The sequence below is a fragment of the Sarcophilus harrisii genome, chromosome 1 (assembly GCF_902635505.1).
Source record: "Sarcophilus harrisii chromosome 1, mSarHar1.11, whole genome shotgun sequence".
In the NCBI taxonomy this organism is placed as follows: domain Eukaryota; kingdom Metazoa; phylum Chordata; class Mammalia; order Dasyuromorphia; family Dasyuridae; genus Sarcophilus; species Sarcophilus harrisii.
Window position 1 is genome coordinate 29,484,548 of NC_045426.1, and position 14,744 is coordinate 29,499,291.

At 33.7% G+C, this 14,744-nt stretch overlaps 1 protein-coding gene across 1 annotated transcript in view; it reads right to left on the reverse strand.

Moving 5' to 3' along the window:
- Positions 1-14,744, reverse strand: part of SUCLG2 (succinate-CoA ligase GDP-forming subunit beta) — a 317,191-nt gene that overhangs the window by 148,173 nt on the left and 154,274 nt on the right. Inside the window, exon 7 of the mRNA XM_023498103.2 lies at positions 8,867-8,963. Coding sequence (XP_023353871.1) covers positions 8,867-8,963 — 97 coding nt within the window. The remainder of the gene's footprint in view (positions 1-8,866; positions 8,964-14,744) is intronic.

Consider the following 14,744-nt stretch of genomic DNA (forward strand, 5'->3'; position numbering starts at 1 on the left):
ACTTGGATTTGTACAAAGGTCTTTGTAAGTCCATGTCTAACAGTCTAGTTACTATACTCTCTAGCTGCCCAAGACACTAATATGTATTTTAGATTATAATATTCCTTTTGTAAGCATTTGTTCTGGATGGGAAAGGACATTATAATAATGATCATAATGCCTAACATTTATATAGTGCTAAAAGTTTTGCATAACAAATATTCTCATTTTATCTTCACAATAACCATAAAAAGAGGTACTTTTATTATGTTCATTTTACAGATGATGTAGTCAGAAGTTAAATGGCTTGTTAAATGTCACATAGCTAATAAGTTTCTGAAGGTAGATTTGAACTCAGTTCTTATTGATACCAAGTCCAGCCCCTTATCTACTGCCCCATTTGGTAACTTAAGTCAAACAAAATATAAGGACCTGTATTAAACACTGGCTCTGGGTCCAGGGAACCTGTATACAAATCCTTTTTTGATATTTATTTGAGTTATCTTGGGCCACTCATTCCCATTCCTGATTCTGAATTTCCTTCTCTGTGAAATGTGATTGGACTAGAGATATTCTTCTAGTTCTATGATCATGAGCTGCCTAATGGGGTATTGGAGAGATCTCAGGAGAGCATGTGTATGATAAGTTTTGTAGCTATAAGCCCTATATAAATGACAGCTCTCATTATCATTTCAATTTTTGTGACTTGTTTATAGATAAGGATGTTAGAGACAGGAAGTGAGTAGTCAAGATCAACACAGATGAATGATAGTAAAATGATGTAAGGCTCTCTCCCCATGTACCAGAAACATTACCTTCAGCTAGGCAAGTGGCCTGGTAGCCTAGCCATTCAGAAGATGCTCTACCTAAAGCTAAAACAGTCCTTAGCACCATCATCCCTCCTATTTTGAAGATGAGGATTCGGAGATGAAAGAGCTGAAATCACTTTTCCAAGATGATACAGGTCATCAGCATCAGAGACAGACTGATGCCATCCTCAGGACTGTTTTTTAAATATATTGTGCTGCCAGTCCTAACACATTCAGCTACACTGATAATTCAATATTTGTATTACCTAAATAACTAACTGGAACAGAGGGGTGTTGATGTGGGGAGATACGCTACAGGAGTTGTCAAGGATTGGAATAGTTTAAAAATTGCTCAGTGATTTTTGATGAATTATAATTTTTCGACAAAATAATTCACATACAAAGCAGGGGGCTGAGTAAAATGACCCCTTAGATAACTTCCAAATCAGAATGTCTATGATTCGAAAAAAGAATCAATTCAAACTTTCCTTCAAATGGGTTTGATGCCAAAGCAGTTTTTTCTGGTGCTGATGGATTGGGGGTAGTGGAAGGGACATGGATAGAAAAGGTCTGAGAGGATCCTAATATCTTCAATAATTCTTACTTACAAATTGATTCCCAAACCAACAAGCTCAAAGATGAGCTGCCAACGTCATGTGCTTTCTAATTACTGATATGAGTGGAAACACTCATTGGCAAACTAAAATTATCAATTGGTGCTGTTCACTTTGCTAAGTTGAAATGAATCCTTGTTGCAGTTACTAAGTAAAATGAAAAAAATCCCTTGAGAGTGGTTAGTGTCCTGAAGATGATGACAAATTTATACATTCAGTAATTAATCAGTTCTTTCCTAATTTGGTTTAACTTCACTATTGTTCATTAGAGTTATAAACCAACACATTCATTTAATTGTGATTATAATTCAGTAGCTGGACTTTTATGGTACAATGAACAAATTAATAACTGTAGATAATTTTATTTTAAAAAATCACACTAGAGTTGTCTTTTGATATATTATGCCCTAACCCATTCATGATAGGGCCAAAAAATTTGCTTTTAATATATTAAAATGGTAAATTAGTAGAATGTTAATGCAGATATTGGAAGTTTTGCTTTTTTCACTGTTTATTTTCTGAGGATGTCATTTGTTGAATTGTTAAGGATATGAATAAAGAGCATCATATTTTTAATTCAATTAAACAAATATTCATTCATCATCTCTTATATGCCAAGCATATAGCTAAGTGCTAGAAAGGCAAGACAAAGACAAAGCAGTCCATGTCTTCAAGTTGCTTACATCTGTCTGGAGAGAAATAAAATGTACAAAGATAAGGAAATATAAAATCTATAGGAATAGAGTTTGTAACTTTAAGTTCATTAGCATAGGGAATTCCTAGAGAGAAATCCCCTCTACCAACTACAGCAACTTCTCTGCCATTAAGTCTTAGAGAGTTTTTTAGAGCACTTAAAATCCTAAGTAAGTTTCCAAGATCATAGAGCCAGTAGGTGTCAGATATGGGATTTGAAACCAGTAGCACTGATGCTGAGGTCACTTTTCTCCCTCCCTTCCTCCTTCTCTCTGTCTCTGAGTGTCTATCTCTCTATAGTTTTTCACTAAAGATTTTTATTTTCAAAGTATATGCAAAATAATTTTCAATATTCATCTTTGCAAAATCTTATATCCATTTTCCCCTCCCTTCCCCCAAGCCTCTCCCCTAGAGACAAGTAATCCAATTTATGTTAAATATGTGTAATTCTTTTATACATATTTCCACAATTACCATGTTGCACAAGAAAAATCAGATCAAAAAGGAAAAAAAATTGAGAAAGAAAACAAAATGCAAGTAAATAATAACAGAAAAGTGAAAATACTATGTTGTGATCTACATTCAGTCCCCCATCACAAGACCATTGGAATTGGCCTGAATCACCTCGCAGTTGAAAAGAGACACATTTGTCAGAATTGATCATTGTATGATATTGTTATTGCTGTGTACAATGTTCTCCTGGTTCTACTACACTTAGTATCAGTTAATGTAAGTCTCTCCCGGCCTCTCTGAAATCATCCTGATGATCATTTCTTATAGGATGATAATATTCCATAACATGCATATACCATAATTTATTCAGCCATTCTCCAACTGATGGGCATCCACTCAGTTTCCAGTGCCTTGCCACTACAAAAAGGGCTGCCACAAACATTTTGGCACATGTGGGTCCTATCGCTTTTTTATCATTTCATGGGACTACAGGCCGAGTAGAGACACTGCTAGATCAAAGGGTATGCACAATTTGAAAATTTTCTGAGCATAGTTCCAAATTGCTCTCCAGAATGACTGGATCTATTCAGAATTCTACCAACAATGTATTGGTGTTCAAGTGTTCCCACATCCCCTCCAATATTTATCATTATCTTTTCCTCTCATCTTAGCCAATTTAAGAGGCATGTAGTATTATTACAGTTGTCTTAATTTGCATTTATTTGATAAATAGTGATTTAAAGCATTATTTCATAAAACTAGAAATGGCTTTAATTTCTTTATTGGAAAACTCTCTGTTCATATCCTTTGACCATTTATTGATTAGAGAGTGGCTCGAATTCTTATAAATTTGAGTCAATTATCTCTATATTTTATAAATGAGATCTTTATCAGAAGTGTTGGATATAAAAATTTTTCCCTTCTCATCATTGGTTTTGTTTGTACAAAAACTTTTTGACTTACTATAATCAAAATTATCCATTTTGCATTCCACAATGTACTCTAGTTCTTCTTTGGCCACAAATGCCTTCCTTCACAGATCTGAGAGGTAAACTATACTTTATTCTTCTAATTTGCTTATAATATCACTCTTTTTTTTCCTACTGAGGCAATTATGGTTAAGTGTCTTGCCCAGGGTCACACAGCTAGGAAGTGTTAAGTGTTTGAAATCAGATTTGAACTCAGGTTCTCCTGACTTCAGGGCTGGTGCTCTATCAACTGCACAACATAACTGCCCCTATAATATATAACTCTATGTCTAAACCAGAATACCATTTTGACAATAAAGGGTGTGTGGGGGTCAATACCTAGTTTCTGACATACTTATTTCCCATTTCCACAACAGTTTTCATCAAGTAGTGAGTTCTTTTCCCTGAAGCTGGAGTCTTTGGGTCTATCAAACACTAGATTACTATAATCATTTACTATTGTGTTTTGTGAACCTAACCTATTCCACTGATTGACTACTTAGCCAATATCAAATGATTTTCTTGACCATTGTTTTACAATATGGTTTTAGGTCTAGTGCAGCTAAGCCACCTTCATTTACACTTTTAAAAATTTGTTCCCCTGAAATTTTTGACCTTTTGTAATTCTGGATGAACTTTGTTATTTTTTTCTAGCTCTATAAAATAGTTTCTTGGAAGTTTGTTTGTTGATACTGGTGACACATTAGTGACAGTGAATAAGTAGATTAATTTAGGTAGTATTGTCATTCTTATTATATTAGCTTGCCTACCTATGATTAGATCTGACTTTATTTGTGTGGAAAGCGTTTTGTAATATGTTCATATAGTTCCTGACTTTACCTTGGCAGATAGATGTTCCACATATTTCATATAATCACAGGGGTCCTCAAACTTTTTAAATAGGGGGCCAGTTCACTGCCCCTCAGACTGTTGGAGGGCCGGACTATAGTAAAAACAAAACAAAAAAAAACCTTTATAATGAAACTTCATAGCCCTGGGTGAGGGGGATAAATGTCCTCAGCTGCTGCATCTGGCCTGTGGGCCATAGTTTGAGGACCCCTGAATTCTACAGTTATTTTAAATGGAATTTCTCTTTGTATCTTTTGCTACTGGTAACATATAAAATGCTGATAATTTATGTGGATTTATTTATTTTCTGCAACTTTGCTAAAGTTGTGAATGTTACACATTACACATTAGAAATGTTAGAAACATTTCTAATACAGTATTGAATATTAAGAATGATAGTGGGCAACCTTGTTTCATCCCTTATCTTACTGAGAATAGTTCTGCTTTATTCCCCATTATATATGATACTTGGTGATGGTTTTAAATAGATGCTATTGATCATTTTAAGTAAAAAATCCATTTATTTCTATGTTCTCTAGTGTTTTTAATAGGAATCGGTGTTGGATTTTGTTAAATGCTTTTTCTGCATCTATTGAGATTATGATGTTATTTTTATTATTTTGATTATTGATATATTCAATTATGCTAATAGTTTTCCTAATATTGAACCAACTGAGGCCACATCTCTATCCACTAGGCCATAGTGCTTCTCATGAGATATGTGCAAAATAGGGAACTTGGAAGAAGGATATCACCTAAGCCGCAACAATGGGGAAATCAGGACTTTATCCAATTCAACAATTTCAAATTCAACAAATCAAGTAACAAATGTTTGATGAATCATTTATAGGTCCTTCCATCAGGTGCTTACAATCTATTTGGGAAAGAAGAGTGAAACAGGAAATATACATAAATTCTCTTTGATACAGAATTTCCAACCCTGGGGTTAAAAAAAAAAGTACATATGATTTATTAATTGTTAACAGCAATGATTTGATTCTTTTAAATGAGGTTTGTCATGTATATACAAAGATTTATCTAAATAGTAATATTTAACTTCTCTCCTATTTTGTTTACATTTAATTAACATTCAAATGATGCCTATTTACCCAAATTAAACAAAAAATCAAAACTAAATGTTACTGGTTTTTACTGTCAAGGGAATTCACTTCCCCAGAACCATCACAAGCACAGGAATTGTTACAAATGATAAATCTTTTGAATGATGTTTATGAAAGGAAGAGGGATAGTTCATGATGTCTTAGGTGAAAGGTTTTATAGACACTTTCCTAAACAAAAAAAAAATGCAAAAACTATTATTTGCAGACTTTTCTAAACATGAATTTCATTAACTCAGATTTTTAACTGGATTCAAAACCTTCCAAATTCTATGTTCCAGAAATCATTTCTCATGTTACTCCCCACTTCATATATGTTCTGTTATAGAGAGCTATATTATACATTCCAATCTCTTTGCCTTTACTTATGTCATCTTCTATTCTCATGTTCTCCTCTTCCCAGCTCTAACTATTATAACCCTACACATTCTTCAATATCTTCCTCACATACTACCTCCTTCATGAAACACATCTTATTTTCCATATCAGGAATCTCATCGTCCTTAGCTATCATAGTATTTTGTACCTTTCCCATTTATTAATGACATTATAATTAATTTTGTAGTTATCTGGACATTTCTCTCCCTTCAAATCCTTGTTTCTTTAGTGGAAGTACTGTGTTTATTCATCTGTGAATCTCCAGTTTTCCATTAACAATGCATAATTCAACATTCTTTTGCTGAATGTAATTGAATTAACTCCATACTTGACACATTTGTTATCCAAATATCACCTGAATATCTAAGTTTTGGCATAGCCACTCTTCCAGATTCCTCCATTAAGTGGTTTCTTAGCATCATATTTTTTTGTTTGTTTCAGGTTCAGAAAATTCAAAAATTCATCCTCTGCACTGATCATGCCATAGATATATATTAAAAATTGATTTTATTTTCATTTTTTAAATATGCATATGGCAACAAGACTGATTTCAAACTTTTCTTATTTTCTCTATTTGTATGTCAAAGATCGTACCTATATCTTTTTAGCAGGAAAGGCAAAAAAAAAACTTCATGGTATCGTTGAAGAACCACTTTTTATCACGGTAAAGTTTGCTCAGTTTTACAGACAAGAAAACTTTGGAATGAAAACTATTGCCCCTTGCTATTTTTATAATATAGCTTTTTATTTGTCACTTGCTTTTAAATATTATAGAAATATAAATATCTCTTACACACATATATACAACAGATATACACATACATACATAAATAATGTATATGCATATACATATGTGGGTATATATTTGTATATATGTATATATATATATATATATATATATATATGTCTATGTGTCCAGTTTCTGTTTTCATAACCTTACTGAGTTATCACACAATTTGAACTGACATTTTTGATTCAAATGGATGAAAAAATCCATTTTGGGACTATTTATTATTTGGACTATAATAACTAAGCAGTAAGATAACTGCTTATACTAATCATCAAATTACTACTTCTTCCCTAATTTCAAAAATTTCCCTTTGACAATGAAGCTATACAATTAGTCATTGTATTTCAGATGACTTGAATTTTAGATTTCTCTGTTTTGATGTCCTGGGAGTTCTCTAGATTGACACTTTCTTCTCTCTTTTCTATAATTCTAGGAAATAGTGCTATGAATGTCCAAGAATATGATAACATTATTTGTTTATATTTTAAAGAAATTACTATGATTCATAGGTTTCCATTTAAAATCTAAATACTTTAGTTTCTAGATGTCTGAAATATTTATTTTGCTATTTGTGTTTGCCCTATTTTGCTATTATCTTTCTGCTAACCTTGAAATTTAGGTGTTCCATAAATGGCTCTCCACTTCTTAGAGATTCTTTACTATCTTTAAGATTTTTTTGAGACGTTGACTCATCTTTGTATTTTTCTTTCAAAGACCTCATTCTTATTGTAGAGGCAAAATAAACTTTTTTAAAATAGATCTTACTGAGTATCTGAAGCACTCTGTGTGGTCTTGCTCTAACTGTATTTTTCCTTCTGGTGGCCCAGTTGTTGTTTTTGAAGTTTTATTCCTTTCCCTCTTGGTTTCTTACTTTCTTTTATTCCATAAACCTTCATTGTATTGAAACTTCTTTTTTGTTTACTCATTTCTTTGACATCTCTGATTTTCAGAGGAATTTATAACTAGAATAGGTTTTTTTTTTTACTTTCCTTAATTTTTTGGGGAACTTTTCTTCTCTTGTTTTGACATTATTATTATAGTATTTCATTTTTATTATTATTCATTGAGGTGATGGAGAGTTAGATTTTCCTATTTATCCACACTACCAAGACTCTCTCTAGCTCAGCACTTCTGCATAATAGCCAGTCTTTGCCAATTGACCCAGACATTTTGTTATATGTTAGAATGAGGTGACATTACAAATAATAACTATTCATTGCCAAACATTATGTTAAGTATTTAAGAAATATCAAGAATTAAGCAAGGCATCTAAGCACTGGAATGTGGAAGCATTCTATCTGAAAGTGAATCCCAAGTGTTCACATTTATGCCTTATGGGACTTGTAGAAATTCACTTAACTTCTTTTGGTCCTGACTTACTTCTTTGTGCAATAAAAAGTTAGACTATATTACTTTAAAAGTATATTTTCCAAGTCATTCTCTATGATTACATTAAGAAAATACACTGGCTAATCTCTTAGTCCCTGGAGGTGTCACCTTTGATGACACAGAGAATGTAAGACAAAATCTTGACTAAGGTCATTTAAGAGTGTTTTTTCAGGATGACTTGAATTTTAGGTTCCTTTGTGTTAGTGTGAATCCTATAGCTTGCCTCTTTGTGCTCTCTTTTTGATACTTCTAGGAAATACAAATTCTGAAATGACATGGGTTAAACCAATTCAAGATCTTCACTAAGTCTAGAACCAATATGGTGATTCCCTCAGGCACTGGGAGCTATTGAAATGTCTAAGAAGAAAGAAAATGACCTATTTTAGGATCTCTGGTCAAGTTTCCCATACTATAGTAGTGGAGTTAGGCACATGAGTGAACACTGCATTTCCATCCTGGAGAAGATTAGAGAGTCACCAAAATCAAATAAAAAATAAAATAGGTTTTATAGGCAAGATCTATAGTACAGCCCTTGGTTCTCAACTACATTTATGTCATAACAAACAAATGTCTAGAGGAAGAGAGAAAAGGATGATGTTTTAAAGTAATTCAAGAAATTGATCCAATGCTTAGTAGTTGGATGCTAACAAACTCAAAGTATTGAAATGTTAAATTCCATCATGGGAGTATTTGTGACTATGGCAGAAATTAAATTACAAAATTAAATTAATGCAAAGCTGTTGCTACAGCCTTCCATGCAATTTAATTTATAGTTTGCATAAATAAAGAATTTGAATGCATTCATTTGTTTTCTTTGATTTTTTACCTTGTCCTTCTGGAGTTTCACCAAAGGGATTCACTTCAACCTGAGTAGCATCAATTTTCAGGAAGAGATTATACAGCTTCTTAATTTGATCTGCAGCCTAAATGTGATCAAGTGAGATGGAATTAGCCCCCAAAAAGTGAAAGAAAATGCATTTTGCTATGGTAATGAAACATTAAAAATAGAAACTTACATCTCTGTTCTATGTAAGGTTATCTGGAGAGAAACAAACCAGAATAACAATTTGCCTATCAAATACTATTCATTAAGAGGAATTATCAAACCTTCCTCCAGAAATACAATATTTTCACAATGGTCTAAAAGTGCTATTAAGCTTTTCTGTAAATTATTATGTCCTATTAACTGGATTATGCCACAGTATGAGCTGTAATCACAAATGTAAACAAGTTCAATTTGAGCAAAGGTAAACATGATTTTCAGAGTTTATAATGACTGTTTTCTCTACTATGGTAGAATCAAATTTTTTTCCATAAAAAGCCATAGTGATTAAATTCATCAATTTAAGTCTATAATCTGTGAAGATAAAATCAAATCAATTATCTAATCTTTATTAGAAGCTGTTATCAGGAAGGAATGTTAAGAGGCTTGGACATTTTCCTGTTTTATTCACATGGAGCTGAAAAAGCAACTCCTCTGTGACTGCTATACAGAAAAGTCTACCCAAAGACTACAATGAATAAGTTCACCCACCTCATACTATTACACTCAACCATACAAAAAGCATCAAAGCTTATGATGAGATTGAACTAGATTCATGACTTGTATAATTATGTTTGTGATATCCTTTCATGTTCACTGCCTATTAGAGTACCCTATTTGCCTCCCTTTTCCCTTTAGTTCTTAGAGAGAATCATAAATAGTTGTCAAGACTGAACATCCCGACTTTTCAACAAGCAGCTTTGACTTGAGAACAGGAAGTTATGGAAGTCAAGGGCAGTGTGAGCCTGCTACATCCCTCATCCTAAGCAAACATTTTTTTTTTCCTTCAATAGAAAAAATAAAACTAGATAGTTGAATAGAATACCTTCATTCTGTGAGTTCTAATTTTGTTGTTAAGAAAGAGATCCCACATTATGTTCAATTCTTTTTCTTCCTCATGACTTCTCAGCATTAGTTAAAGGAAGGACTTTTCACCATAGCAGATAGAGGAGGGGCAGAGATAGCTTTGAATACCTGAAGAATTGATCAAGGAGCATTTTGACTGTTCTACTTGGCCTAAGAGGGCACCAATAGTGAGTGGAAGTTTCAGAGGTGGACAAATTTAGGCTCAATGTGAGGAAGAACTACCTCAACAATTAGAATCATCCAAAAGTGAAATGGCCTGCCTCAAGAGGTACTGGTTTCTTTCTCCTTCAAGATCTTCAAGTAAAGGTCATATGTCTACACATTGACCATGGTGTACGTTGGAATTTTGGGAAGGCACTCATTGGGTACCAAGGTCCCTTCCAACTTTGGTTATTTGTATTCAAAGATACTACTAGAGATGACATTTACAACATGCATCTGTAAGTTTTAAGAAACTTTAAGAAAATATTCAAACATTTCATCAACTTTAATATCATTAGGTCTTTTTTATTTCCTTCACAAAAGAGATGATATATTTTGTTTAAATTACTATCTTATTTTCAATAGGGATAATTACTTAAAAATTTCAAGACTGAAAACTTGGTGTAGTAGTCTGCTACTAATACTAGTACTATTAGTAGTAATAGTCTACTAGCAGAAGATCAGAAGAGGATAAAGCTGGAGAGAAAGGGTTCTTGGATGTCATGTAGTCCAAAACCCTCACATAAGATCACACAAGTAATGAGCATCAGAGGTATCTTAATTCATAATTTAGGGAGAATGCTGTCTCCACTGTGATGTTTTCATAGGTGCCTTCACTGCATGTTCTAATGGATTGTAAGTTTCATGAGAAAGATCTGGGCTAAGACTGAGTGATCATTTTACCTTCTGAGGTATCTTTTTTCTCTGAAAATCATAGGAACTTAATAAATGTTTGTTGGATTGAATTGTATAAATACATTAGCAGGGTATTCAATAAAATATTTTTTGTGATTTTGTGAAGGTCATCAAATGAAAAATAACAATGTTGTAGCAGAGTGGATACCATCATGCTTTATATATCCATCTGAAATGCTCTACAAGCACTCTTTTTAAAAAGAGACTGCAAACATTCTGGTATAGCATGTTTGAGATCCCTTGAATGAGGGTCTCTTTCAAAGATAACCATATGTATGAAGAGCTCTCAAGGGAGGTAGGTGGTCTTGTATTGCCTTGACCCCTCTGATTCTTCATCGAACTAAATTCTGCAGGCCCATGTTGCTAATTTAGTGGAACATATGTTTTCAGAAATTAATAATGTAGTTGATACTTGAGAATTCAGTACAGAAGGCCAAAATGCCAGTTCTGTTAGTGCCTTTCCTAAGTCTGACTTTTTTCTTAACAAATATTTATGGCATTGAATCTTAATCTGAGAAACAGATTGAGAAATTTCCCATTAAAAATGGCATGCTCTTTTTGTTTGATTAAGAAGACTAAAAAGTCAAATTAGATTCATGAGAACAATTAAAAAGCTATTATACATACAGCCAAGAGGTCAATGTTGCACTACACCAAACTAATATATGCAAATATTGTACATGTATGTCTGTATACATGCAAGCAAATGTGCATTGTGAAGGAGGGGAGAGGAAGGAAGGCAAGTAAGTAGTATAGTTAGGAAGATAGAAGTTCAATTATCATTTCTATCATTTTATAGTAGAGAAAACTGAGATTCAATGTGAAGAAATTACTTATCTAATGTCACACAGCTAAATAAATGACCAAACTGGTAGATAAACTGAAGTCTTCTGATCTAATCTTTAGTTGATTAAAGTTTTTTAGAAAGTATATTCTTCTCTTTCTCAGGCTTGGGCTGCTGTCTCACTTTAGGAATGCAGTCTGCTGAGTGTATAAACCTCAATAAATGCTTTTATTTGATTTGGGAAAAAAAACAATAAAAAATGAAGGAAAACATGTGGTCAACTCTGGGGATGTCAGCTGTACATGTGAGGTGAAAATAGCTTTCAGCTGCTTGTAATTGATAATTACTCCCCAGGCTATACAGGCCCTTCCATACTTTTACTTAATACTGGTGATTCCTGTTCTGGGTGGCAATGGGAGATACTGCCTTTAGGTGTTATGACAGCATGTATCCAATAAAAATACTTGTTGATTGACTGCTTGATTGATTGAGGATGCAGAGAGCAGGAGAAGACTAATGAGGAAAAGGAATCCCAGCATGAGAATGTGACAAAGGGAAAGAAAAATGAAAAAGTAATGCAAGTGTGTAGAAATCTTAACAGCATATCAGCACCAAGGAGATTTGTCTAGGAACAGATACTTGGGGCAGTGGGTTTATTGCTAGGGTAGAACTTCATTAAGTTGATTTGGCCAAAATTTGGTCCTAAAACTTAATGAAAGCTGACAAGAGACAGCTAGGTCGAGTAAAGAAGACTTGAGGGCAAATTTTATCTCAGGTACTTGCTAGTTGTATGACCTTGCAAAAGTCACTGGGCAAAACACTTAAGCTTTGTTTGCCTCGGTGCCTTAATTCTGAAATGAGGATAATAATGGTATGTAGCTCATAGGGCTTCTGTGAGGATCGAAAGAGATATTTATAAAGCTTTTAGGATAGTACTTGACACAGAGAAGTGCTTAATAAACCTTAATAAATACTTGGTCACTTTTTTCCCCTCTTGCTATGGCCTGGACAGCATAGGCTGGCAGAGTGAACTTGGACTCAGAAATTCCGAAGTTTAAATCTTGCCTTAAGTACTTACTAGCTTTAATGTGTTGGCAAGATATGAATTCTCTCTGAGCCTTAATTTCTTCAGCTGTAAAACGGGGATAATAACAGCATTTACATCATAACATCAAGCAAGATCACATATATAAAGAGCTTTTAAATCTTAAAGAGATATGAAAATGCTGTTATCATTGGCAGTAGCAATAATATTACTGTTTAATTTTTTTAAAAAAGTTTATTTCTTCCCTTTTTACCTTTTTATACTTTTTTTGTGTTCTATAATTGAAGATCAAATTTTCTGTTCAGCTCTGGTCTTTTCATCAAAAATAAATAAAATTCCCTTATTTTATTTAATGTCCATCTTTCCCCCTGAAATATAACACTTTTTTTTCTGGATAATTGATTCTTTACTGCAGGTCAAGCACATTTGTCCTCCAGGATGTCATATTCTAAGCCCTTTGATGCTTTAAATTGGAATTGGCTGAGTCCTGAGTAATCCCAATAGTAGTTTCTTGATATTTGAATTGTTTCCTTCTGGCTGCTTATAGTATTTTCTCCTATTATCTTGGAGTTTTCATTTTGGAATTTCTTTCAGGAGATGATCAGTGGATTGTTTCTATGATTATTTTACCTACTGGTTCTAGGATATCAGGGCAGTTTTCCTTGGCAATTTCTTGAGAGATGTTATCTGGGCTCTTTTTTTTTCATTGTGGTTTTCATATAATCCAGTGATTTTTAGATTATCTTTCTTGGAGTTATTTTCTAGGTCACTATATATAGTGAATATAGTCATATTCACTATTCTGATGAGATATCTCACATTCTCGTCAATTTTTTTCATGTTTTTGATTTTGTTTGACTGATTCCTGATGTCTCATTGATCATTCACTTTCATTTGTTCAATTCTAATTTTAGTGAATTATTTTCTTTAGTTAACTTTTTAAATCTCCTTTTACATATGACCAACTGAACTTTTAAATGAGATGTTCTGTTCATTGGTTTTTTTTTTCATTCCATCAATTCTATTTTTTTTTTGGGGGGGGTGGCATTATTTTCTTTTTCCATTTCACCACAGAGTTTTCTTCATATAATTTTTACTTGCTTTTCCAAAATCTCCTTGTAAGTTCTCATTTCCTTTTGCCATTTTCCTTCTAACTCTCTTTCAAGATCCTTTTTGAATTCTTCCAAGAGAGTCTTGTGGGATGGAGACAAGCTTATATCATCCTTTGAACCTTTATCTGGAGACATTTTGCCTTTAGTGTTCTTAGGGTTTGAAGTCTGTTCTTCCCTATCTCCATAAAAACTATCTATGATTAGAGCTCTTTTTGCTTTTCTGCTCATTTTTAAAGGTTGAGGTCTGCTCTTAGGAAAAAAGGTAGACTGTCCCAAGCTTCCTCTAAAGGTGACAGTGGCTTCATGTTGCCTTGGGGCCAGGTTTCCTTCCCATGCTGGGTGGGTGTGATCAAGTCCCACCTTATGTTGGGGTTCAGAGGCTCACTATTTGCCTTCTGTAGTTGCATTAGATGTCTCACAGCTAGTCTGCTGATCCACTGGATTCTGAACCAAGTCAGAGTAGCAACTGCTGCTGTATTTTGCCTAAGAGCCTCCCACTATATTCTCCTGCTGCACGGAGGCCTCTCTAGCCTAGGTCCCTGCACTGCACCTGAACTGGGCTGCCTTCCCCCCTGCCTGATCGAGATAGACCTTTCTTTAAGTTTTTCCAAAATATTTTCTTCTGGGAATTTGTTACACTCCAAATATTTGTGGATTCTGTCACTTTAAAACCCATTCAGAGGCTTCATCTGGTGTTGATCTGAAGGAAGCTAGGAAGAGCTCAGACAAAGACCTGTCTACTCTCTGCCATCTTGGATTCACCCCCTCAGGTCAATCTCAAATAATCAATTACATTCTTAATTGTGTTCTAATTTTTCATGTCAACATATTTCAATTAGACTTTAATAACGTTGGAGAGAGGTAGATTTGCTTTTTCTATAGGAATACTTATATAGCTCCTAGCACAGGGCTGGCAATCATATTGGTATTAACTGATAAAGGTATAACTGAAATAAA